General features: G+C 37.7%; 1 protein-coding gene across 3 annotated transcripts in view; it reads right to left on the bottom strand.

Annotated features, from left to right (window-relative positions):
- Positions 1 to 27,809, bottom strand: part of LOC108979869 (DNA annealing helicase and endonuclease ZRANB3-like) — a 36,045-nt gene that overhangs the window by 6,155 nt on the left and 2,081 nt on the right. For 2 of the 3 annotated variants that reach the window (XM_035687567.1, XM_035687569.1), the window contains exons 4-14: positions 24,134 to 24,309; positions 21,052 to 21,125; positions 20,870 to 20,905; positions 20,680 to 20,770; positions 18,205 to 18,264; positions 16,437 to 16,620; positions 8,753 to 8,949; positions 6,497 to 6,598; positions 3,171 to 3,281; positions 1,002 to 1,067; positions 825 to 923 (exon numbers count right to left, since the gene is read on the bottom strand). In XM_035687567.1, the coding sequence (XP_035543460.1) occupies positions 825 to 923; positions 1,002 to 1,067; positions 3,171 to 3,281; positions 6,497 to 6,598; positions 8,753 to 8,949; positions 16,437 to 16,620; positions 18,205 to 18,264; positions 20,680 to 20,770; positions 20,870 to 20,905; positions 21,052 to 21,125; positions 24,134 to 24,309 (1,196 nt within the window). The remainder of the gene's footprint in view (positions 1 to 824; positions 924 to 1,001; positions 1,068 to 3,170; positions 3,282 to 6,496; positions 6,599 to 8,752; positions 8,950 to 16,436; positions 16,621 to 18,204; positions 18,265 to 20,679; positions 20,771 to 20,869; positions 20,906 to 21,051; positions 21,126 to 24,133; positions 24,310 to 27,809) is intronic. The other variant, XM_035687568.1, reaches the window with a different exon arrangement.

Raw genomic sequence — 27,809 nt, 5'->3', positions numbered from 1 at the left:
AAAGCAAAATGATGAACCTTCTCCATCCGGCCCTGTCCAAGAAAAATAAAATGATAAGAGTGCTTTGGGAAAGCCCTACGAAAAATAAGTTATATAAAGAAGGCAACACATTGATTTAAAGTCCAATTTATACAACACATCACTTTCAGGCAAAGTCCAATTTCCAGAATTACACATCACCACGAGCATTTTATCCAACAAACAGACCACCACCATAATTATTAATGCAGGCAATGTTAGTCACTAAAGCTTCCAATTAGCCATAAAAACACTTACATTATCACAATATGTACAACAAGGACTGTAACCCAAGGATCCACACAAGTATCTCCTTTAACAATTGAATGCAGAACATTTAATTGAGAGAGGCAAAGACGGAGATCTGTAACCCAATGATCCACCACAAGTATCTCCTTTAATGATCAAATGCAGAACATTTAATTGAGAGAGAGAGAGAGACGGAGGTATGTTTCTTTTAACAGATAAAATAACGCTTTATTGAATCAAGTAAATACGCAAAACCCAGGTACACAGGAAGTATACAAAGAGAACACCTAGTTACCAGTTAAAAGCTAGATATGGGTACAAAGAAAATAATGAAGACCTGATAGCGAAAGTAATGAACACCTATTACTTCTAGTGAGTCTAGGAACCAGGCAACACATGTTATTTGCTGTCAAGTACATCAGAATAAATGAAATAAGCATATGCTGTACTTTTGAATAATTTCTACGGCATTTATCAAGACTGTAAGATCTGCAGATTCTTTGAAATGGTCATCTATGTAGCTTAAAAATAAAGTCAGGGAAGCGGGGTGGCCATACCTGTATCTCTTGTATGGCATCATATTTTCCATTTGTTGTAGATGAAACGTGACGTAAACTCCTGTTTAAATAGCTCCAATGCGACTCATCCAAGGTGCCCTGCAAGGTGACCATAGCATCAATTTTTGTGTAAAGGAGAAATTTCAACAAAATCTTATGACCAAAGAAATAAAGAACCTTTGCACAGAAAATGTAAATATTGACTGCACTTGTTTGCCCTCGCCTGTGAGCTCTATCCTCAGCCTTCAAATTAGTTCAAAGGAAGTTTATCAATCAGTCACTGATATACAATTGTGGAAAACATCAAACGATGTCACATCTGAGAACTAAGGAGACGTAGACAGAAGATTAGGAATGAAAAAGAACAAGAACAAAATAGAATAAAGGCACAAACTTGCTTCTTTCCATAACAAAATCCTGCATCGGTCCTTGAATTTCGTACTAATTACCAATTGGTCCTTGTGATAAAAAATTTTAAAGATGCAGGGATAACCATCGGGTAACATATTGAATTTTGACGGAAAATTATGACTAGACACGTCACATGTCAAAAATCCACAGCAAGTGCTTAAAAAATGCATCAGAACACGTCAAAACTATGTGGCAAGTACTTAAAAATGCCACATAATCACAAGAACAATTGAAAAGTAAAATAAAAAAAATTCTGCCAAGGTTAAAAACTAACGCTAACTAAATTAATCGAAAAATGGGCCCACAGGATCAAGGTTCCCTCCTGTGCATTGTACCTAAGGTTGAGGGGAAGACTCCCCATCCCAAAGTGGTTGCAGCCAACACATGAGTGGCACCCCACCCCATGAAAAGAGAGGAGTTCCCATCCTTCTCACAGGGTGGCTTACGGTCACCCAAAGAGGTTATCTTCCCGCCTTAGGGTGGACATGATCAACCCTGCAGCAACCCATGGAGAGTATTACCTTACAACAACAGTTTTTTATTTTTATTTTTATTTAGTGTAAGTTTTTAACCTATTTTGAATTCAATTTGTTTTTCTAGTTTTAGTTGATTCCTTCTAATTTAGTTTTTTTCAGATTCTTTTTCATTTAATTTATTTTTGCGAGTGGATTTTTCTTTCAAAAAACACAGGTCCTAAATTTGTTGTTTTGCATCTAGTTTTTCAAACGTGTCTCTTCCTTAACCTATCCAAAATAAGAATCTGCCTATAACGCCCTATGGGAGGCCACATCTGACCCCTACTCCAAAAGGACTAGTCAATAGTACAATTAGAGCCCCATTGGAATCATTATAAAGAGCAAGAACTTCATTTTAGTAGTATGAGCTTCCATACACCACCTACGCTCATCACTCAATATGAGGTATCACAATCTTGGGTCATTCCAACATAAATGGCACAGTTCAAATCCCACATTACTGGTTGTGATAGACTAATACCATTTGTAACTCCCCAAGGAAGGCCCAAGATACATTTGGGCCCTACCACAAAAGGACCAGTCAGGAGACCCATTGGAATTATTATAAAGGGAAAGAACTTCTCCTGCAATGTGGGATCCCGAACACCACCTACACTCATCAATCAGTATGGGGTATCACACTTCCCTAAAGCTGTAATCCAAGCAAGAAAGGCCACTCTTAGAGGAGCCTTAATCTGTCACATATTCTTACAAGGAGAATGAGTACTATCTTGGGGGAAATAAAGCGTTATAGAATGGCCTTGCTACAAACATGGCTCTTCTGGATGTGGCCAAACATAGTTTGGCCTTTGCCATCCTGTCTCAGCCTGATTGGATACAGCCAATTAAAACATGAACAAATCATGTGCCGCACAGAAAAATTAATGCACTGTAATGAAAGTAATTAAAAAACTGTGATTGGTCTGCCATGGACTCGTCCTTGAAATGTGCAACACTGAATATGGTGATGTTGAAATGCATCTTCTGAATATTCAGCCCATGATGGCGGCATATCTATAGACAAAAGTTACATTCTATAATGTTGGACCAACTGAATATGCATTGGATATGTTATAAGGCATATCGGATACTGACATGGCTCCTCTTATGTCCACACTACCCTATATGAAAGCATGGCACTCTCCGAAGTTCCCTCATGCACACTAAACCAAAATATTCTGCATCAAAGCAATTACTTGTGAATATAAAATCAGAGGAATAAACTTTCTGCAAATAACAACTAGAGGAATAATCATTTATGGAAAAAAAATAGAGGAATAATCCAATAAATACTAACTTCTTTTATTGAATAATAAGATTTGAATTCAGATAAAAAAGAGGAATAATCTAATAAATACTAACGTCTTCTATTGAATAATGAGTGTTTCAATTCGGAATAATTAATTCATTACTATCGGACCTGAAGCATCAAAGATGGGGACTTAGGCAACTCCAAGAACACAACATTCTGTGCTGATGAGAAATCAAGTCCAACGCCTCCAGCAGTTATACCAATTATTGCAACCTTAACCTGATGGACAGGACATGCATGCATTAAGCCAAATATTATTTTCTTCTAAATGTGTACAGCCAAATAATTATACGAGGAAGTGGGCTCAAAATTGTCATGTTTGATACAATATATAGTTCTAAAATGCCCTAAACTCTAGATGAGAATGAAGCTCAGATTGGGGTGTTAGCAATTATTACTTTGCGGAGAAGTTTATATGTGCTTAGATATATGTAGGAAAATCAGCAAGTAAAAATAAAGAAAGAATCAAATAATTTTAAGATTGTTCTCTAAAGGTATGAGCTGAAAAACAAGCTCTTATTTAAATTGTTGAAATTAAGAAAAACACTTCTGTACCAGCCAAATGCAATAGAGGACAAAAATAGACGAGTCACCATAGCAATACAAGCTCACATGATCGTATGCCTTTTCCATGTCAAGCTTGCAAAGAACTCCCGGGACATCCTCCCTCAACCGACTATCTAAGCATTCATTAGCAATCACCAGTGAATCAAGTATTGGTGCTGTTGCCTTATTTATGGGCTACTTGACTAACATGCATTCTTGGTGCTGTTGCCTTGGTATTGGGATTCGTCTTACTTATCAGATCATGTGAGTTGGGATTTCCTTTTCTAGATGTGGTTTCAGAGAGAGGTGGTGTGGGTGGATTAGACATTGTGTATTGACTGCTTGGTTTTCAGTGTTAGTTAATGGAAATCCTTGTGGTTTTTTTCAAAGCTCAAGGAGTTTGAGATAGGACAATCCGTTATCTCCTTTTCTCTTTGTTATTGTTATGAAGGCGTTGAGCTGCATGGTGGAGGCTGCTGGTGTTTTGGGGGGGGGTGGTGGTTCTTTCTAGGTGGGAAATGCTAATAATGTAACTATCTCAATTTCTCATCTTCTTTTTGCATATGACACTCTTATCTTTTGTGATGCTAATTGTGGGCAGATTCAAGCTTTAAGGGCTGTGTTATTATGTTTTGAAGCAGTCTCGGGCCTTAAGATGAATTTGGGAAAGTCGGAGATGGTTCCGGTGGGGGATGTGTGGAATATCAACTACTTAGCTCTTTTGGGCTGTAAAGTTGCTTCTCTTTATATGAAATATCTTGGTCTTCCGTTGGGGGCGTCTTTCAAGGCTAAGAATATTTGGGACGGGGTAGTAGAAAAGATTGAGAAAAGATTGACGGGTTGGAATCAATTATCAAAAGGGGGTAGAATCACTCTTATCAAAAGTACCATTTCCAACCTTCCGACTTATTTCCTTTCTTTATTCCCATTACCTGTAGGTGTGGCAAATCGGGTTGAGAAGTTATTTCGTGCATTTCTGTGGGGCGGAGCGGGAGAGGATAAAAAATTTCATGTTCTGAGCTGGAATAGAGTTTGCTGTCCTATTGTTAATGGAGGTTTGGGTGATGCCTAAGGAAGTTGTGGATCTTCTTGCATGTTGGCGTGGTTTTGAGGCAAGGAAATGTGTAGCTGCCAGATGGAGAATGATTCCTTTGTGTTTAATGTGGTGTCTATGGCTGGAAAGGAATGAGAGATGTTTTGAAGACAGAGCGTTCTTTTGAAGATCTTCGGAATTTTTTCTTTTCTACTTTGAGTTTGTGGGCTAAGATTTTTGTAAGGAATGATGATAATGTACTGAATCTGTTTCTGTTTTAGTTTTCCTGTTTTCTAGAGTGTAGTAGGTATTTCCTTTATATAGATCTTATGTAGTTGGGCTGTGCCTATTCTTGGTAATAACATTTCTCATTAATTATCCAAAAAAAAAAAAAAATTTGATGTTGGAGAGGGTTCAAGGATTCGTTTTTTATTTGATGTTTGGTGTGGTGAACATGCTCTTTTTAGAGTGTTTCCAGCTATTTTTTGTATGGTAGCTAATCAGCAGGTATCCGTTTCAGATTTGTTGATTCGCTCTATTGGAGCTGTGCAGTGGGATGTTCATTTTATTAGAGCTGTTCAGGATTGGGAACTTGAGGAGGTTGCGGATTTTTTCATTTTTTTGTATTCTCTAGATATTAGAGGAAATGAGGGGGATAGAATGTTATGGAAGCATACAAGGAGTAAAAAGTTTTCGGTTCGGTCATATTATAAGGTGTTGACTGTTCAGCAATCGCATTTCTTTTCAGTGGAACTGTGGAAGAGCATTTGGAGGGCTCACATGCCGTCCAAAGTTACTTTTTTTATTTGGACAGCATCATTGGGGAATATATTGACAATTGATAATTTGAGGAAGCGTGGCTTGATTGTTGCAGTGGTGCTTCATGTGTAAGAAATATGGTGAATCAGTGGCTCATTCACTTCTACATTGTAAGGTGGCTAGGGCTTTATGGGATGGTGTGCTTTGTAGAGCTGGGCTGGTTTGGGTAATGTCTAAAAGAGTAGTGGATTTACTTGAGTATTGGAATGGGCTTCATTATTATCCTCAAGTGGCTGCTGCATGGAAGATAATTCCTTTGTGTATTATGTGGTGTATTTGGTTTGAAAGGAATGAGCAGTGCTTTAACAATAAGGAGCGTACTGTAGAGAAAATCTGGAATTTTTTTGTGTTCTCCTTAACTTCAATGGTTTTCTTCTTTTGTACTTAATGGAGGGTCTGTTGATGAGTTTTTGTTTTTGTTTTATGCTTCTAGAATGTAATTAGGTGTTTCTTTTGTATACTTCCTGTGTACATGGGCTTCACCTATTTCATTGAATAAGAAATATTTTTTTGATCAGTAAAAATCTTATTAATATCTACAGGCATAACCCAAGTACACTAGATGTATGCATAAGAAGAAAATATTTAGTAGAAGAAAATTAGAAGCCTGGATCCAAAGAAAATGGAATGTAAAAAAATCCACTAGAGCAATCTTTTTAGCAAGATAAGTTTTATTACTGATAGAGAGGGATATTGCCCAGTACACAAGGAGTATACATGGATCCACTAAACAAACAAAAGGGAACTTGCGCATAAACTAATAAAAAACAAAATAGGATTGAAGAGCTCCAAGAGTTAACCATTTCCCTTTCATTCCTGATGTTCAAAAAAGCTCACACTATCAAATTTTTTATACACTTCAAATGATATAACTTGATGTGCTTGACAGGATCAAACCTTTCAAAGTGTTAGCACTTTATTTAAATATCAATCCTAGACAACATTTAATACCAACAAGCAACCAAAAGGGTGACAAAAGGACGGTAACATTATCAAGTAAAAAAAATGAAGCCGAGAAAGAGAAGAGGATAAGAACCTCAGTTGATGATTTGAAGGATAGTACAGCAGACTGCCTATCTCTGGCAAGTGTGTTTCCATCAATGCGTACAAAACTAATCCCTTTCTCACATACAAACTCCTGATAATTCAGAAATTACAAATTTCAAAATGTTCTGACATCCAAATCTTGATGGAAACTATGGAGTCAAAAGATGCCAAGACAAAGATAAAAATCAAACGATGTGAGCCAAGAGAAAGGAAAATATAATATTACTATAATCATGCAGCGACCAATAGATGCTAAAAATCATAGTAGTAAAAGTTATTTTCCAAACAATTCTTTTAATGAGATGTTTAATTTATTTTTTTCACCTATCAAAAGCATCCTGTTTTCTTGCTTCTTTTTCAATTCCTTAATTGTTGCTTGCCTTTTGGAGAAATTTTAACAACATAAAAGAACAGCATTGGAAAAAATGCTTTTGGGTACTTGGCTGTGGTTATCAAATTAGAGTTGTATTTATTCTATTCCTGCATTTTTTTTTCTTGCAATGATCCAGAGCCCACTGAGAAATTGTCACTTTCAATGCAGTTACATGACAATCATGTTGCGTATGTGTTTCACTGTTGTTTTCACATTTTATATTGCTAGTAGAGAAAATGCTCTTATGAATAAAACTTATTAATTACCTATCAAAAAAAATATTTCTCATAGAGAAAATCGCTATTTTCTAAGGTTCTAATTAAATTTAAGTTTTACTCCCTTTGTCTAGTAAGTCAAATGATCCCAAACACATATTTTAATTTTCACTAACTCTCTGCTTGAGAATGACTTCTCTCAAAGTAAGAAGTAATCTGGAGATCTGAAAACACTTAACTTGAGAAGATATAAGCTATACATCTCCAAAATACGCACCTCCAGTTCAAAATCTAGGAAATCCACTCCATCGCAGATTTGATAATAATAAGACTCAATGAGAGATTGAGTACCTAGCAATGTATCTTCACAGACCAAGAACTACGAGATCGCCCCTTTCATTCTAGGGTGATGGAGGGATCGTTATCCGAGCCCTTTTTTTTATGCTTTTCCCGGAGGTTGAGTTTCATTTTTAAGACATCACCAGTCAAATATAGTCTGACTTGGAGAGAAGATTTCTTTTTAGTTTTTTACCTATAAAAAAAAAGATTTCTTTTTAGTTTTCACATTTTTTTTTGGAAGGAAAAAAATGCATGCAGGTTTGGATCTACACTCTCACCCTCCATTCCCTGTCCTAAATATGATACACAGCACCATCTTCACCGATGTGGATCCATTTGGAATAAGCATAGTTCAAGGATAGGGTTCCTTTTGTGCTTTCTAATGAAGATTTCTTACTTACCAAAAGGAAAAAAAAAAGGATAGGGTATTAACAGTCCTCCTTGGTTCTTGTCTAATTTTAAATTAACTTTCCCATGTTAACAGTTGTAGTCAGAAGTCACATCCCAATAAGAAGTCATGTCTGAAGCTAAGATTAGAAAAAAATGTTAGCTAGATTTTTTTTTTTTTTATCAGTAATCAAGGTATTTTATTCATAAGCTAGATTTTATATTGGTTTGGATAGAGTTTCACCTATTTGAGCATATTTTCATTACTGATAGAGAAAATTTATATTCAGTTCTGAAAGAAATGACAGGAGACCGAACCTGAACTCACTCAATTTATTCTTTGGAAGAGGCGAGTCGACCACTAGAACTACTCTTCCCAAAAATAATTTTTTTTTTTTTTTATCGGTACTCTTCCCAAAAATATAAATATAGGCAGTACATTAAATCCTCAAAATGAGAAATAAACATACAGAAAAGGTTAATATGTAGGACATAAGGAACAAGTCAATCTAGATTCATGATGTCATGTGTTCAATAAACAGAGTCTTTGAATTAAAATCAGCTGGAAATAACTAGGAAACTGTATCTGTCTCGTCCATCTCTCACCATCCACTCTCTATATTTTATTAGAGTATTGTAATGAAGCCAAAACTAATCATTTATTAGAGTATCCTTCATTGAATCTCAAACAAGACATTGCAGGACTATGAGCCTTTATTAGTTCTTTAATAAAGTTCCGAGTGAGCATACTCCTACTTTGGGAGTAAATGGTCGAAGAAGTGGTGATGGGGAGAGGATAAAAGCATATGAGATCTGGTAATCTCCAAGCTTAAGCAACATACTCAATTAACTTCCAAAGGGGCGGTTACCAAATGTGGATTCAGACAAATTTCAAAGTTAACAGAACACCCCGACCGAGAAAGAACCTCACCTGTATTCCATCAAGGACCTTATGATGATGTGCAAAAATTATCATCTTACGAGAACTGAAGTGCAAATCCAAAACTTCTGTACTATCTGACTCTGCAACAAGTGGATGAATGGAAAGCCATTCACGAAACCCAGAGAGCTTTGCAATTCCAAGTTCTTGGTAGGAGAGCTTGCCTGATCTGCAGAAATCCCCAGAGTCTGAAAGCAGAGGCAAAAAGGATGGCCATGAAAACACAGTATTTACATTCTAAACTCTCAAATAGCTTCTTCACCCAACAATCAAGAGTTACTTATAAAGCACTTTTACCGAGTAACAATCCATAATTACTTGCAACATTAGCATCTTTTCACCTTTTTCTATACATGAGGGTAAAATCTATTATAAGGGCTCGTTTGGATACAGAAACCATCTCAACTCATCTCATCTCATTATTACAACTTTCCCAAATTCCCACACAAAATATAATAAACAATCCAACTTTTTCAAATCTCAAAATAATAATAATATTAAAAAATAATATTCTAACAATAATATTCTAATAATATTAAATCAAGGAAAGAAACAGCTCAAATCACGCATCCAGTGCGATGCATATTTAGAATTTTAGACTATCGATTCAAGTAATAAATCAGTGTTTACTTCTTAAATCGATAATTAGACAGTGGATCATGCTTTACCAAGGAAAAACTGGAGGCACTATGTGACTACAAGTTAAAGGACCTGACTAGAATTGTTAGATATTTTTTTTTTTATAAATAAAAGTTTTATTCATCAAATGCAATAAGTGAAGCCCATGTACACAGGATGTATACAAAAGAAACGCCTAAAAACATTCTAATACTAGAAAAATGAGGACAAAAACTCATGGACAGCCCCTCCATTAAGTACAATAGCTAAAAACCAACTAAACAAGGAACACAAAAAATTTCTATAGTTCTTCTCCATTGCGTTCCCTATTATTAAAACACCTCTCATTCCTTTCCAACCAAATGCACCACATAATGCAGAAAGGAATCATCTTCCACGCAACTGCCACTCGAGAGCAAGAATGAAGTCTAGTCCAACATGCGAGTAAATCTACCATGATTTTGGCATAACCCAGGTCAGTCCAGATCTTCTAAACACACCATCCCATAACACTTTAGCCACATCACAATGTAGAAGTAGATGATCCACTGACTCCGCAGCTTTCTTGCACATGAAGCGCCACTCCATAACAATCATTCCACGCTTTCCCAAATTGTCAATTGTCTGAATATTCCCAACTGCTGCTGTCCATACGAAAAAAGCAACCTTTGACGGAACATGAGCCTTCCAAATACTCTTCCAAGGAAAATAAATGTAATGCTGATCGGCCAACATCTTATAATATGATCTAACAGAAAACTTTTTAGACGCTGTATATATCCAGTACCTCTCATGTCGTCTAATATCCACTGAATACAACAATCTGAAAAAAACAGTAACCTCCTCTGAAAAATCCTGGACAGGTCTGAAAAATCTAACATCCCATTGCACCTCTCCATTAGAGTAACTCATCAACTCTGAGATTGAGGCCTGCTGATTAACAGCCAACCTGAAAACAGCCGGAAAAGCTCTAAACAGTGCATTCTCACTACACCAAACATCAAACCAGAATCGAACTCTTGAACCATCACCTACCTCAAATTTGACTTGATTCACAAAATTATCCCATCCTTTTCTAATAAATTTCCATAAACTCACACCATAAATCCCCCTACTCTCCTTAGTGCACCATCCCCCCAATCACTCCCATACTTTATACAGCATGCACACAATCTCAAAAAGTCCTCATCTACTAGAATTATTCCATTTGAGATTGCAACTGGACAATGACCCCCCCCTGCCTGTCGGCTTGCAAAAAAAAAAAGCAAGAGTTATTGCAGGTTGCACAAGACAGCCTAGCAAAGGCCCAACAGAAGGGCCAGGAATATTAAGTAGGGGATAAGGTTATGCTTAAACTTATTTCCCAAATATGGAAAACGTTCAGAAAGGGTATCGTGCACCGTGGTTTCATTCCAAGCTATGGTGGTCATTTTGAAGTTATGAAGAAAGTTGGGAAGGTAGCTTATAAGCTAAGGCTGCCCCAAAGAGTAAAGATTCACCCAATCCAATAAGTGGAATGACCTGAAACTCATAGTAAGAAGTGGAATAGTAAACTTGAAATTAATATGAAACACCCCAGCCCATTGGGAATATGGATAACCAACAAAGAGTGCATAGGTTATAAAGGTAGTTACATATGGTATCAAGCCACCTAGTAAGGTCAACCGTGTGATATTGGAGCACTGCATAGCATAACCCTGATGAGAACGCCATTAATTTAAGAGGGGAAGTATGTAACATGTGTAAGGAAATCCTCTTAGATTCCAAATGTCCTAGTCAAGGCCATGTCATTCATTGCTTCAATATTACGTATCTGGTCTTAATAGGTGGCTTTGATACCATACGTAATGACCCAGGGAAAGCGCTAACCACATCTCCGCTATAACCCCAAAAGGACTAGTCAATTTGACACTTCTCCAGAGTCACTTAAAAAACCTAGTTTCACTTAATATGTATCCAATGTGGGATTTAGCTGTTACAGAATATATAGTCAAATGATGGGATACAGTAAATGGATATGGTACTATCCATAGCCCAATTGTTGTGTCATGAAATAGGACTCCTTGACATATGATGATGTCAAAAAAAGAACTCAAAAATCAAGTTTTATTTGGGATAGGGAGACATGATGTTCACAAGTTATCTGCTTCAAACTTCACCCAAAAATACTTGAAGTGTGAGGTTCTAGAGGTTTGGGAAACTAATATAGGGCTTTTGGCATAGATTTATTTGAAAAATACCAAGAGTTGATTTCAATGCCAACCTTAATCCTCCAAATAATGAGTTGAGTTTACGGAGAGATTGATGGCTTTTAAAGTGGCTGAAAGTATAAAGCAATGTGCAGGTCAGATTGCAAGATTTATTCACAGCATGTTTATCATAGGATTTAAAATGAGCAGTGGTGGTGGAAAAGTATGGAAGATAATATGAATTTAAGATTTTAGTATGGTGAGAAAAGGAATTAGGTTTAGAGGGCAAATAAAGTGGAAGAGTGCGTTGGAGTGCTAGTCATGTGGGATGGTAGAGTTGTCGAGATGGTAGAACAGTGCATTGGAGATTACTTGGTGGCATGTGCATTAAGAAACGTGGAAGATGGGTGGTCATGGGCATTAGCAAGTGTATATGGTCCCAATAAGGATCGGGATAGGAACTTGTTGTGGGATGAAGTATCAGGGTTGTATTTTGTGTGGGATCTTCCTTGGTGCATATGTGGGGATTTCAATATAGTTCGATTCCCAAGTGAGCGGGAGGGTCTATCTTCGATGATTACAGCTATGGAGGTTTTCTCACAGCTGATTTTTGACTTGGAACTACTGGATTTGCCGTTGGTGGGGGGTGAGTATACGTGGTCCAATTCTAGAGGCGGTTCAAGATTAGACAGATTTTTAGTATCATCGTCGTGGGAAGCTCATTATCCGAAGTTGTGCCAAAAACGATTTCCAAGGGTAGGATCGGACCACTTTCCCATTATTCTTGAGTGTGGGGGTATTCATGAGGGCAAACGGTACTTTAAGTTTGAGAATATGTGGCTAGAAGTGGAGGGCTTTGTTGATAAGGTAAAAAGTTGGTGGCTGTCCTACCAGTTTGAGGGGACTCCTAGTTTTTTTTTGGCTAGTAAACTCAAAGCTTTAAAAGCTGATTTGAAGATATGAAATAAGGAGGTTTTTGGGAATGTTGAGCTGCAGAAAAAAGCCCTTTGGGAAGAGCTTCAATCCTTGGAAGTTGATGGGGATAACGATGAGAGTTTGTCTAGGAAGAACGAAGTAAAAATAGAACTTGAGAGGGTTTTTTTGAGGGAAGAAATATCATGGAGGCAAAAGTCGAGAGTTCTTTGGCTTAAAGAGGGAGATAAGTGCACTAGCTTCTTACATAAAATGGCTAATTCTCATAGATGTAACAATGCTATTGAGATGTTAAGAACTGAAAATAATCTACTATCCTTACCTGCCGAGATCCAAGAGCATGTTGTGCAGTTTTTTAGTTCCCTCCTAAGTGAGACGGAAGCTTGGAGACCTACGATTGATGGATTGAACTTTGCAGCGGTGGATAATTTTTCAGCAAGTTGGCCGGAGAGGCCGTTTGAAGAGCTTGAGGTGCATCAGGTGGTGTGTGGAATGAGGAGAGACAAAGCTCCTGGGCCGGATAGGTTTTCTATGGCATTCTTTCAGGATTGTTGGGAGATTGTGCGGGAGGATGTGATGAAGGTATTTCATGAATTTTATGAGTTTCAAAAGTTTGAGAAGACTTTGAATGCCACTTTTATTGCCTTGATTCCAAAGAGAGTGGGTGCTTCGGAGTAGAATGAGTTTCACCCAATTAGTTTGGTAAGTAGTGTCTATAAGATTATTTCAAAGGTGTAGCAAATAGAATGAGCAAAGTGTTGGAGAAGATCATTTCTAAATCTCAAAATGCATTTGTTAGAGCACGACAAATTATAGATTCGGTGTTGATTGCAAATGAATGTGTAGATAGCTGCATGCGGGAAGGGGCAGGTGGTGTGTGGAATGAGGAGAGACAAAGCTCCTGGGCCGGATGGGTTTTCTATGGCATTCTTTTAGGATTGTTGGGAGATTGTGCGGAAGGATGTGATGAAGATATTTCATGAATTTTATGAGTTTCAAAAGTTTGAGAAGACTTTGAATGCCACTTTTATTGCCTTGATTCCAAAGAGAGTGGGTGCTTCGGAGTAGAATGAGTTTCACCCAATTAGTTTGGTAAGTAGTGTTTATAAGATTATTTCAAAGGTGTAGCAAATAGAATGAGCAAAGTGTTGGAGAAGATCATTTCTAAATCTCAAAATGCATTTGTTAGAGCACGACAAATTATAGATTCGATGTTGATTGCAAATGATGTGTAGATAGCTGCATGCGGGAAGGGGCACCGGGGGTCCTTTGTAAGTTGGACATGGAAAAAGTATATGATCATGTAAACTAGAATTTTCTTTTGTATATGCTTAGAAGATGCGACTTTGGAGATAAGTGATGTGGCTGGATAAGCCATTGTATTTCACTTGTCCACTTTTCTGTGCTTGTTAATGGGCAGCCTTGTGGATATTTTCCGAGTTCTAGAGGTTTGAGGCAGGGGGATCCCTTATCTCCCTTCCTATTTGATATTGTTATGGAGGCCTTGAGTTGCATGGTGGAGGTAGTGGTAGGAGCAGGATTTATCTCGGGTTTTTCAGTAGGAACCAATTCTAATGGCCCTTCTACAATATCACACTTGCTTTTCTATGATGATACCCTCATTTTTTGCGAGGCTGTTGGGGAACAAATTCAAGTTTTGAGGGTTGTCCTGCTGTGTTTTCAAGCCATCTCGGGATTAAAAGTGAATTTAAGTAAATCGGAGTTGGTACCGGTGGGAGAGGTCCACAACATTCATCACTTAGCAAAATTTCTGGGGTGCAAAGTTGCTTTTCTGCCCATAAAATATTTGGGACAACCGCTAGGGGCATCTTTGAAGGCCAAACACATTTGGGACCGGGTGGTAGAGAAGATAGAGAGGAAGTTGGCAGCTTGGAAAATGACATATTTATCCAAAGGAAGTAAGATTACTCTTATAAAGAGTACTCTCTTTAATATCCCTACCTACTTCCTTTATTCCCTTTACCAGTTGGTGTGGCCAACCATATTGAAAAATTGTATAGAGATTTTTTATGGAGAGACCTGGGAGAGGAGACTAAAACTCCCTTAGTGAGTTGGAAAAAAGTTTGTTGCCTGATTGCTGATGGAGGTTTGGGTATTCATAGTTTATGTAGTTTTAATAAGGCGTTGGGGAAGTGGCTATGGAGATACCATGGGGAAGAGGAAGCATTGTGGAAGGGGGTGATCGATCGAAAGTATGGTAGTGATTGGGGAGGATGGTGTACCAAGGAGTGTAGGGATTCGTATGGAGTGAGTCTATGGAAGTTTAGTAGGAAAGGTTGGGGTTGCTTCCGGAAACAAGTTAACTTCTCGGTTGGTGATGGTTCAAAAATCAGATTTTGGTCTGATGTTTGGTGTGGGGATATTGAATTGTCTAGAGCATTTCCGATTGTTTTCAGATTGGCGACTAAAAGCAAGCTTCAGTTTCTGAGGTGATTGGTTTCCAATGGAGTGGTGCTTTGGGATGTAGGCTTCTCCAGATCTACCCAGGATTGGGAAGTAGAGGAGGTTACTGATTTTTTTAGACTGTTGTATTCAGTGGAGATAAGAAGATAGGGCAGGGACCAACTATGCTGGAGACAAACAACCTCTAAAAAGTTTACAGTTCGGTCATATTATAAGGTGATACTAAATCAGCACCATATTGGCTTTCCTTGGAAGAGGATTTGGAGGGCTCATGTTCCGTCAAGGGTGGCTTTTTTCGTATGGACAGCAGCAATAGGGAATATTCAGACTATAGATAACTTGAGGAAGCGCGGAATGATTGTTTTGGATTGGTGCTTTATGTGCAAGAAAGAAGCGGAATTAGTGAACCATCTACTACTTCATTGTGAAATGACAAAAGTGTTGTGGGATGGAGTGTTTGGAAGGGTTGGGCTGAGCTGGGTTATGCCAGAAGCAGTGGTTGATTTTCTAGCAAGCTGTTTCAACTTTCAAATGCATACTTGTTCCCAAGTGGCAGCTGCATGGAAAATGATGCCTCTGTGTATTATGTGGTGTATTTGGTTGGAGAGAATTGAGAGGTGCTTTAATGATCGGGAACGCAATAGAGATGCATTTTGGAAGTTTTTTATAAGCACTCTACTTAGTTGGTTCTCTGCTATTGTACTCAAGGGTGGGGCTGTAAATGAGTTATTGTCTTCGTTTTTCTAGTTTTAGAATGTAACTAGGTGTTTCTTTTGTATATTTCCTGTGTACCTGGGCTTCTTCGCCTATTACATTGTGCTTAATGAAATTTTTAACTTACAAAAAAAAAAAAAGTGGAAAACTCATAAGTTTTGGCAACTGTTTTGTGGTCATGAAAAGTAATCTAGTAATAGAAATTTTAGGATTTTGATGACTAGCTGAGGTTTCAGGTTCTTATGGCCAGGAATTTATGAGAAGTATGGGGGCAAAATCAGATCTAGTCTTGGTTGGGGTTTGGTTTGAATTAGACAGAAAATGATAAGAAAATAACAGGAAGACGATAAGCTTCTAGGCATCACAACCAAACTTCTTATGTACCCCACATTGTTTCTTCGGCACCCAAAAAAGGATTGCATCACAAACTTTACAAAAAGCTTCACAGCTTTTAAAACTCTATTCAAACATAGTCACCATTGAATAGAAACAATTATATCTGCATAGACAGGCATCAAATACCTAAATTTTATAGGACTCAAACTATATGGACCTTAACTACTAAACTGAAACTGGATAACTGCTAGAAACACAGAAATGATCGAATAGCATAATGAAAACCATAATACAACCCAATGGACCAGAACTACATCCCATTCTATAAATCAGGAAGTTCCTGAAATAAAATTGACTTTTAAAATTAAATAAAATCAATAAAAAAAAAACTCTTCCTAACTACAAGCCACATGAATTTTTACAGAGTATTATCTTAAAATTAAAAACAATGTACAAATTACCATCGTATTCATCTAAATTTTGTGAATTCATGTCGTCAGCAACACTCGTTTCAGATGAATCACCACTGACCACCCTTATAGCAGCCTTGGCAGAAACTATATCTGACCTTTTCAATAATAATCTTATAATTTGCCGACGTTTTGGTGGTAACTGTTTTAGCACACGCTCCTTCAAACGTCTAATCTACAACAGTGAAACAAACATCAAAGAACAATAAATGTCCCCAAAAGAAGGGTGAGATATCTCAATTTTTCACATTATATAATTATATTCAGTCTCAAACAGCGGTGATCCAATAGCACAAAAGAGTATGCAATAGATACACCAAAACATTAAAGGAAAATCATGATATAAAAGATTAGCATCACAATTATGAGTGACCACCAAAATGAAAAAAAGAGTTTTGATGAAAAAACTTTGAGCCCGTCCACTGATTTCTCAGTCTTCAAAGAACTGATCCTATCATTCTCGCCATAGATAGCACATTGGGTAAGAAGGAATCAATTTCCATAAAACTTCACAATGATGGACCAGAGTGTCCTTTCTAATACGCAAGAAAATCCAACACACTTACTAGGCGTTACCCAAACCACTAGAAGTAGACTGAGTGATTCATTGAAGCATCTGCCACTTCAAAATGAAGCAATAAATGGTCAACAAATTCTCCACTTGTTCAGCGCATACAAACCAATCAACACCAGTACAAACAAGACCATAATGAATGTATATGAAGTAAAACAATATTTAAAACCCATATATATGAAAATTTGCTCCTAATAACTTTGTTTTGACAAGTAAACTTGCTCTTAACTAATGGATTTGGAATAACCCATAAAATTAGAGAAAATTAAACTACATACAATGCTCTTTCATGCAGGTAACAAATTGTGGTCCTTCAACAGTCACAGACCTAGATCCTTACTCGGACTTCTCAATTGTTACAATGGCCTTATTGTGATACCCCATATGACATGGATAATGGTAGGTAGTGTATGAGATCCCACATTGCTTGGGAAGGAGAAGTTCTTGCTCTTTATAAGGTTCCAATGGGGCTCTAATTGTATCATTGACTAGTCATTTTGGAGTATAGGCCATGTGGTTTGGGCTTTCCATTGGGACGTTACAAATGGTATCAGAGCCTATCCCAACCAGAAATGTGGGACTTGAGCCGTGCTACCTACAATGGACAGGCCCGACGAGGACGTTGGGAATTTAAGGGGGGTAGATTGTGATACCCCATATGATATGGATAAGGGTAGGTGGTGTATGGGATCCCACATTGCTTGGGAAGGAGAAGTTCTTGCTCTTTATAAGGTTCCAATGGGGCTCTAATTGTATCATTGACTAGTCCTTTTGGAGTATAGGCCATGTGGTTTGGGCCTTCCATTGGGGCGTTACACTTATACATGTGAATATCTTTCCAAAAACATATTATTTTGTGGTATTCAATAAAATGAAACATATTCTGCTCCATGATTAGATTGATGAAAAAAAAAATTATATTGAGATAGTTAATAAGCCTTTACATTGCTGCGCTCAATTGTTGGCGAAAACCTAAAGAAGTCTAAAATGGGTCAGAGTTTATAAATGGTTATTTTCTCCACAAGAATCAGGGCCAAGTGCTACTTAAGTTTCCACTTAGCCATTGCCATTGAGACCCTGACAGTGGCTGGGCTTTTTGAGTAAAAAATTATTTGAACAACCCATCATACAATGTATAGATATAACGAGCATCATACTGAGCATATTGAGAGAAAGAACACAGACCATAACAGTTTGCGTAAGTAACACGTTCAACTCTTCTAAGCGAATTCCCTTTGAGAAATCCTGCAGTAACATTATAAAGTCTTGTAAAACCCTTTTTTATAAGATAAAGGGTTGTAAAACTTTCAATCGCCAGAGCAGAATATGTGAAAAAAGCTGATGTTCATAACAGGGGTAGATCTTCATCCACAATTTTCTGGATAAGAAGTGTATTGAATCAATAGCCAACCACATGGGTTATCTACTAGAATTTTTTTTTTTCTTTTTTTTTTTTTTCAAAGAGCCGAGATCACATGTACGAGAGTGATCCCTTCCCATATATTATTAAAAACCCTCACTTTAGGCGGAGGAATACCATGTAAAAAAAAATCTGAATGTTTACAAAAATAAACTCAGATGCTAATAAGCCTCACCCCAGCCAATCAAGCACCAAAAAAAAACCCCAACCATTAACATCTAATATAAGGAATTCCTAGTTTATCAAGACGAATAATCCCTCTAAACTTTCCATGTATTGAATTCTCGCCAAAAAAATCCTCATTAATACCTTGAGTCCCTTGTTTAGCCAAGAAATCAGCGACCATATTTGTTTCCCTAAAAATATGTTGGAACCTAACATTTAACTCAGAAACAAGGCCTATAATTTCCTCCCAAAAATCCCATAGAAACCAATACTTACATACCCCCGAAGCCAACCACCCCACTATCACTTGAGAATCAGACTCCACCACTAAGTCCCGCAAACCCATATGCTTACACAATCTGAGACCATCCAGAAGAACACAACATTCAGCAATGGTATTAGTAGTATGCCCATGAGAATGAACAAATCCTGCCAAAACCTCCCCTTTATGATTTCGAATAATTCCACCTCCCCCTGACTCTCCTGGATTTCCACATGATCCTCGATCTACATTTAATTTCACGCACCCTCTATCCGGCGGCCTCCAAGCAATTAGAATGAATTTCTTAAATACCACAGGAACGAGCGGACAGGATAGCTTCTCCATTACCTCCCCGTCATGCTTCCCGAACACTTTGAATATCTGGATCTTGCTCAAAATATCACGAATTAAAACCTTCACCAACCGAATAACAACATCATGATTAAATTGGACCCCTTCCATTCTTGCCTCACATCGAGCTCGACATAAAGACCAAGAAATTACAATGGGCAAAATGCCCCTAAGCCAACCAACCTGAGACGGAGTTGCTACTCTTTGCCACCAATAATTCATCATTCCCTCCCAATTACAAATCTGAGAGATCCTAATCCGACAAGCTTCAGCGAAAAAACTACAAACTTTTTGGGCTCCTTCTCCCTCACACAGAATATGATTAATAGTTTCTATACGAGGATGATCACAACATTCACATTTAGAAGCTAAAGGAATGCCTAAATTCTGTACTTCATCATCAACTGGGATAGCTTTTCTTTTTGCCTTCCAAACAAAAAATGACATCTTCTTTGGTAGCCAATTCTTCCATAGCCACTTTTTCCATATACATAACTCACCCCGTTGACGAATCACTTGCCACTCAGATTTAGTTGTAAACTCCCCATCTATAGAGGGCTGCCAAACACAGCAATCAATCCCCTGCCGTAAGGAAATTCCAGCTGCACAAATTCTCCGCACAACCTCATATGGAGCAAGCCCCTGCAAAACATCAGCATTAAATCCCGATACGGAACATACTTCCACTAGCGTCAACGTAGGACTCCCAATAACAGGCACCGAAACACAAAGTGCCCCATCTCCTAGCCAATTGTCAAACCAGAAGCTCGATTGTCCTCCCCGTATCAACCATTTCGTCTGCCTTAAAACCTTTGGCACAAGAGCCATTAATCCCCTCCAGAAACGAGTGCCTTTACTGAGCTGCATAACTGTATAAAGATGATCATTTCTAACATATTTTTGTGCAAAAAAAACTCAACCACATCGACCCCCCTTTCACAATCTTCCATACAAATTTCATAAGCAATGACTGTTGAACTTCTTGTAAATCCTGAATTCCAAGCCCTCCCTCTTCTATTGGCAAGCAAATTTGCCTCCAAGAGACCCATTTCCTTTTTTTTATTCTCCGTCGATGAGCCCCATAAAAAATTAGAAAAAATTTTCTGGAGAGCTGAATACACTCCTTTCGGCATATTTAACACAGACAACATATGTATAGGCATGCTATTCAAGACATGCTTTACCAAAACAATTTTTCCCCCAAAAGAAAGGAGTTTACACTTCCACGCGGCAAGTTTCTTTTGACATGATAAAACAACATGGTCAGAGAACGAATCCACGAAGTGGCTAACTCTATCACCAAGAAAGAGTTTAAGCCTCATGGTATTTTATCTCTTCACGACCCAGCATGCATCAGTATGAATTTTTTATGGATTCTTAAAACAAAATTTGATAACAAGGCAGTGCAAAAAGTAATTTCCGGAATCACATAGTGCCCTTCTAACTGTACTCTCAATAGTACCTGATAAAACTTCCCTTGAGACCTCTGGACAACTTTGACAGCACAATAAGTTTTAGCAAACTCATATTTGTTCTTTCCCAGTAGACCAGGCCTATCAACAGCAGAATATTCACAAGAAAAATAAAATAAATCAACAAGCCACAGGAAGAGAATCAATCATGTAACATGTAAGGGTGTGCAGAAAACTTGCCATAGAATATGTATCTGATGAAAAATGTCGTATGGCCTATGATCACCTAGGAAATATACGACCAAGATGTTAGAATGCATTAGACACAAATTGAAAATAAACCAATGCAAAACATTAGAAAGTTAAGCAGGATCGAAGCTCAGCAGAAAATGAACGATAATATTTTTCAAATGTGCCACAACCTCGACAAAGATGGTGTCCCAGACAGCAGAACTATGCGCTTGACCTTCATAGCCACGTCAAGGACAGCTTTTATCTGTCACGCATACCAAACAATAACGTGGTAATGGGTCACTATAAAGGGCCGCATAATCAACCAACCACAATAAGCATCGGTTTAACAAAGGCATATATTATACAGCATCATAGGGCGCTAGTTCTTATTACTCTTTAGGATAAAATCAACCCTCATACTGGCGAATTCTAAAGAAGTCATTAACAGGTTGCTTAGGAAAACCCAAAATCACTCCTATTAAGTAATTCTCATTCATTTTCTTTTCTTTTTGATAAGTACCTTCATTTTCAAAATTGACATAATTTGATTGAGCAAGAAACTTTTTATGGCAAACATATCTGTCAAAAATTCCATTTATAAATGCAGACTCTCATGCTTCTGTCATCCTAGATACTTTCCTCTTTAGAAATTGAGTGCCCATAAAATCCCCATATGGCAGTAAAGAACAATGGAGGTTGTAATCCTTTTCTGATTCAGTAAGTATTGTCTTTGAAAACATTATACTCCTACATCCACTAAAATTATTTTCTCATTTAAATAAAAAGTTCATTTTTTGCCTTCTTACTTGACACAATTAGCTATCATGTATCAGGCAGTAAAGAACATGGAGGCTGCTTTTGATGACTACACTAATACTACTTTCCTTTCTACCACTGGTCAGTGCTTGGTAAACATATTGGTCAGTCCTTTTTGTCATTGTTATGGATGCCCTCAGTCGTTTGTTGGGTACAGCTGTTAATGGAGGTTTTCTTTCTCGCTTTTCAGTGGGAGGTGTTAATATTTCTCACCTCTTTGCTGATGATACCTTACTTTTTTGTGAGCTGAATCGTGGTCATATTCAATATTTGAGGGCTCTATTGCTATGTGTTGAAGCTGCTCAGGACTGAAGGTGAGCCTATCGAAGTTTGAAATGGTTCCTGTGGGTTCAGTGAATAACGTTCAATGCTTGGCAAATATTTTGGGCTCTAAGGTTTCTTCACTTCCCTTGAAATATCTTGGTCTTCCATTGGGGGCTGCTTTCAAGGCGAAATCTATTTGGGAGGATGTGTTAGGAAAAAAAAAAAAATTGATAGAAGGTTGGTAGGTTGGAAAATAATTTACTCGTCAAAGAGTGGAAGAATCACTCTAATCAAAAGTACTTTATCTAACCTCCCTAGACTCTTTCTTTATTTCCATTACCTACAAGTGTGGCCTCTTGTATTGAGAAAACCTTCTGCAATTTTCTTTGTGGAGGTATTGGAGTGAGGAAGCCAAATTTCATCTTGTTGGTTGGGATAAAGTTTGTTCTCCAGTGCCTTGTGGTGGTTTGGGGGTGCATAACTTGAGGAACTTCAATAAAACACTCTTGGGAAAGTGGTTGTGGAGATATCACTGGGAAGGGAGGCTCTGTGAAGAGTAGTTTTAGATTCAAAATACGGGAGTACTTGTGGTGGGGGGTGTTGGTGTTCTAATGAAGTCAGGGGGGCATATAATGTGGGGTTGTGGAAAAATATTCATTCGATGGGAGAGCTTCTCCAACTTTTTCAGATTTACAGTTAGGAGAGGTCATGGTATTTATTTTTGGCATAATGTTTGGTGTGGTGCAAGGTAGGGCTGTACACAAACCGGCCGGCCGGACCGCCACCGACTCAAACCGACTGCCGGATTTAGGAATCGGCAGAGAATCGGTCGGCCGGCGGTAGCAAATTAACGAAACCGACATCGGCCGGTTCGGTCTGCTGTTCAAACCCGGTCTAAACCGAAGAACCGACTAACGTCTTATATATATTTTTTTAAAATATATTTCTTATACAAAACGACGCCGTTTCATGTGACGTCGGTCGGTTCTTCGGTTTAGACCGGGTTTGAACCGCAGACCGAACCGGCCGACATCGGTTTCGTTAATTTGATACCGCCGGCCGACTGGTTCTCTGCCGGTTTTGGTCGGTTCCTGAATCCGGAGGTCGGTCTGAGTCGGCGGCGGTCGGTCCGGCCGGTTTGTGTACAGCCCTAGTAAATAATAGTGAAATTGTTTGAATTAAGATATTTTATTGAATTTTGGAAAAAGAGAGAAAAAATTGAGAAAAAATATTATAAAGTTAAAAATTTGTTTGAATATAATTTTTGTTTTGAAATTTGAAAAATAGTATTGTTTTTTGCGTTTTGATGGGAATTTGAAAAAGTTGTAATGATTAGATGAAAAAGTTGAAAATTTGAATAGACTTTAATGGCATGAATGTACATGATTTTCTTGTATCCTTAGAGAGTCATACATATGTTTGGTTCTTGTATATGTCCCGTGTACTTGGCTTTGCCTATTTTTAATAAAATTCCGATTTAGTGATAAAAAAAGGTTAAAAATTTGAAATTGAAAAGTGTTTTGTGTTTGAGTGATATTTTGGAAGGAAATAGCTAAGAATAGTTTAGAACACTTGTGTTCCCAAACTAGCCCTTACATTCAACTACAATACGAAATGTTCTCCATCAGTCCCAAAAATTATTTTGATCATCTTTGGCTATCATGTCAAGTATGAAAATTAATTGTTTTTAGGAAAAAGAGACTTTGCACCCTACTAAAACTAACACATTACACTCTCCTACTGCCAGAACATTACATATTGCACCTTCATATGGTTTTAACTGTTAAGAATAAATAGGTGATTTAGCACAATCTTGATAATCGATCTTAATGTGAGTGCAAGTGTCAATTTTTGGTATTTTGAAATTGCCAAATGTTAGCTTTGATATTTTGGGATATAAAGGGCAAAATAGCTTGTAGTTTCAGGGTTATTTATCCTTTCTTTTTTAAGATGTGATGTAATCTCATTAAAAAGCGTAGAGGGGCAAAACCCTAGTACACATGAAGAATACAAGAGAACCCCTATCAGAATTAAAGAAAAACAACAATTCAAAAATTTGCAGAGCTAGAAAAAAGACAATTTCATAACCTACTATCCATGTACAAAGGCTTTTATTAAACAGGGATGAAGAAGAGACAAAAACTACCCATAAACATTCCCATATGCCAAGAAATAGGAGACATTTTGTACCTCTTCTGGTTCTGATGCTTTCTTAGAACAACGTACATGGTGAGATTCATCAACTATCAAGAAAGCCCATTCTTGCTCAAGCATGCTCTTTCGCAAACGATGAAGCATTGTATAAGAAATAACCACAACTCTTGGGCATGTCTTTACATAGGCAGGATTATCTCGATGACCAAAAACTGGGGTCAGAAGGAACATGTCAGCAACTAGGATAACACAATATTCCTGTTTGAAGATCTGACATCTTAGAGAAATGATACCATCTAAACTTTTTTTTCTTTTTTTTTTTTGGTAGTTAATAACAGATTTTATTCCAAGTAAATAGGCATAGCCCAAGTATACAAGATGTATACAAGTGAGTACACATAAATTCAAGCTAAAGCAAAAACAGTACTAAAATAAAACATGACAAATGTTCCCATCCTTTACAAGATTCTTCACCCAAAAACTTAGGCCCCGTTTGGATGTTGAGTTGAGTTGAGTTGAGTTGAGTTTTATTTTTTTATGAATAATAGTGAGTTGAGATGGTGAAATGAGTTTTGTGGGGCCCACCTAAGATGAGTTTAGATGTATTTATTGGAAGTTGAAAAAGGTTGTGGGTCCCACGTGTAAAGAAGTGTTGAGTTGAAAAAGGTTGTGGGTCCCATGTGTAAAAAGGTTTTGAGTTGAGTGATGTTTAATGATTTAAGAGTTGGGTGTTTGTATGTTAGACTCAGCTTAAAATTAGGCTTCGTTTGGATGCACAGAGCAACTGAGTTCACTTCACTTTTAGGCTGCTTTGAACATCCAAACACATGTGAGTCGTCAAGTGAGAGCAGTTCAAGTTTGAACCCATTGGTTGGGCCCCACAACTGACAAACCCACTTTCACCTAAACCCATGAATTGTGAATAGCGTCGGCAACTTAAACCAAAAGAAATTGTATGGGTTCCTTACACCAAAACTGACAATTGAAATTGGCTGGACCCCACAAGTGAGTGCAGTTCAAGTTTACACATGTTGGCTGGGCCCCACAACTCAAACCCACGATTGACATTTGTTCCTTGCGCCAGAATGAAGTGCAATCTTGTAGAAACTTTTTTTTCTTTTGCAGGTTTGGCGCGCTCGAAGGGAGATAACAATGTCAGGTGAATAGTGAGGATTTAGGGTGGGACCCAATTATTTTACAACTTCTCATAAATATGTGGAGAGATTAGACAAAGTACTCTTAATCAAAGTAACTCTTCCCCCTTTTGACAAATAGAGTTTTTTCCAACCAGCTAGCCGCCTCCCAATCTTCTCAATAACCCCATCCCATATAGAAAGTGATTTGTGGGGAGCATCCAAAGGTAATCTAAGATATTTCAAAGGTAAAGAAGCTACCTTACATCCCAAGATATTAGCCAAATCAAAAATATTGCTGACCGTACCCACTAGAACAATTTCAGACTTAGATAAGTTAATTCTAAGTCCTGAAACAGCTTCAAAGCATAGCAATAAGGATCTCAAAGCACAGAGATGATCTTGACTTGAATCACTAAGTATTAAAGTATCGTCTGCAAAAAGTAAATGTGAAACAGTAATGCTGCCCCGTAAGTCATCTCCCACCATAAATCCGGACAAAAAATTCCTCTTCAAAGCCACTTCGATCATACGACTCAAAGCATCCATAACTAATACAAAAAGATAAAGAGATAAAGGGTCTCCTTGCCTTAGTCTATGGGAGCTATTAAAAAACCCACCGGAGTGCCATTCACCAAGGAAGAAAATATGGCCGTCGAAATACAATGTTTTATCCACGAACACCACTTCTCTCCAAAACCAAATCTCCCAAGTAAATAAAGAAGAAAATCCCAATTGACACGGTCAAAAGCCTTTTCCATGTCCAATTTAACTAAGATTCCAGACTTACCCATTCTAATTCTGCTTTCCAAACATTCATTAGCAACTAAAACCGAATCTAGGATTTGTCTTCCCCTCACAAATGCTTTCTAAGACTTCGAAACAATCTTGTCCATGACCACACTCATGCAACTAGCTACTACCTTAGAAATGATCTTATACATCTCATTCACCAAGCTAATAGGGCGAAAATCCTTCATATCTACAGCACCCACCTTTTTAAGAATAAGAGCAGTGAATGTAGCATTAAAACTCTTCTCAAATTTTAAGAAAGAATAAAATTATCCAAAAACTTTCATAATGTCTTCCTTCACAATATCCCAACATGCTTGAAAAAATGCCATAGAAAAGCCATCCGGACCTGGTGCCTTATCTTTAGACATACCTTTAACAACATCAAGAACTTCCTCTTCCTCTCCTCTCCAACCAATCTGCACTAAACTGATCAATGGACTCAAAAGACAGCCCATCTAACTTGGGTCTCCAAGAATATTCTTTGAAAAAACTTCTCATAATAATTCACAAAAAGATCTCCAATCTCCCCATTATTGGTAATAACATTATCACCTACATGAAGAACCTCAATAGCATTATGTCTACGGTGTGAATTAGCCATTTTGTAAAAAAATTTCGTACATTTGTCACCTACCTTCAGCCAAAGAATTCTTGATTTTGGCCTCCACGAAATTTCTTCCATAAGAGTGAGCTTCTCAATTTCTGCCATTACCCTAATCTTCTTCTCCTTTTCCTCATAGGATATTTCACCCTTCATCTCCTTTTCCTCCAAGATCTGCAGCTGCTCCATAAGCTGTTTTCTTTTATTATTATCGTTGCCAAGAACCTCCACATTCCATCTTTTCAAATCTTGTTTTAACGCCTTAAGCTTACCAGCCAAAACAAAGCTTGGAGTACAAGAAAACTGGTATGAAACCCACCACCTCCTTACCCTTTCAATAAAACCCTCATCCTCCAACCTCATAGTTTCAAATTTAAAATATCTCTTTCCACTAACAATACCCCCACAATCCAACAAGATAGGATAATGGTCTGAAACAATTCGCTGCAGTCTTTTCTGTCTTAATTCTGGAAAGAGTGCTTCCCAAGAAGCCAAAACCAAGAGCCTGTCCAGCCGGGACTATGCTCTCCCATTTGACCACATATAGTCCCCTCCCACCATTGGTAAATCAACCAGCTGCAGCTCAGAAATGAAATCAGAAAACTCGGACATTGCTCTAGAAATCATGGAAACCCCTACTCGCTCACAAGGATAATGAGTAATATTAAAGTCCCCTCCTATAAACCATGGAAGTTCCCGCCAGCTGCAGATTCCCGCGATTTCATCCCACAAAATACTTCTACTAGCATCAGAATTAGGCCCATATACACCAGCAAAAGCCCATTCTACCTCATCATCCACATTCTTAAAGTGCCTTGCAACCAAAAATTCACCCACATAATAGTCTACTAATTCCACAGCCCTCCTATCCCACATTACAATAATACCTCCCGAAGCTCCATTTGAACCTAATTCAACCGATCCCACACATTGGCAGCTCCATAAACTATTAATCAACGATTTATTGACTATCTTCAATTTAGTTTCTTGAAAACAAATAACTTCAGCCTTCCATTGACAAACCGTATTTTCTTTTATAAGTGACATAACTGATAATAAAGAAATAATCTTCATTTCTATTAAAAATATGTACTTAGTTGGTTTCATAGCTGTATATCTGCAAAATAGGGTGCAGCATAACAGATGCTGAAATATCAACCCCCTATCATCTTTAGTTACAATT

The sequence above is a fragment of the Juglans regia genome, chromosome 2 (genome assembly GCF_001411555.2).
Source record: "Juglans regia cultivar Chandler chromosome 2, Walnut 2.0, whole genome shotgun sequence".
Taxonomy (NCBI): domain Eukaryota; kingdom Viridiplantae; phylum Streptophyta; class Magnoliopsida; order Fagales; family Juglandaceae; genus Juglans; species Juglans regia.
This window is presented reverse-complemented; position numbering and strand designations above follow the sequence as displayed.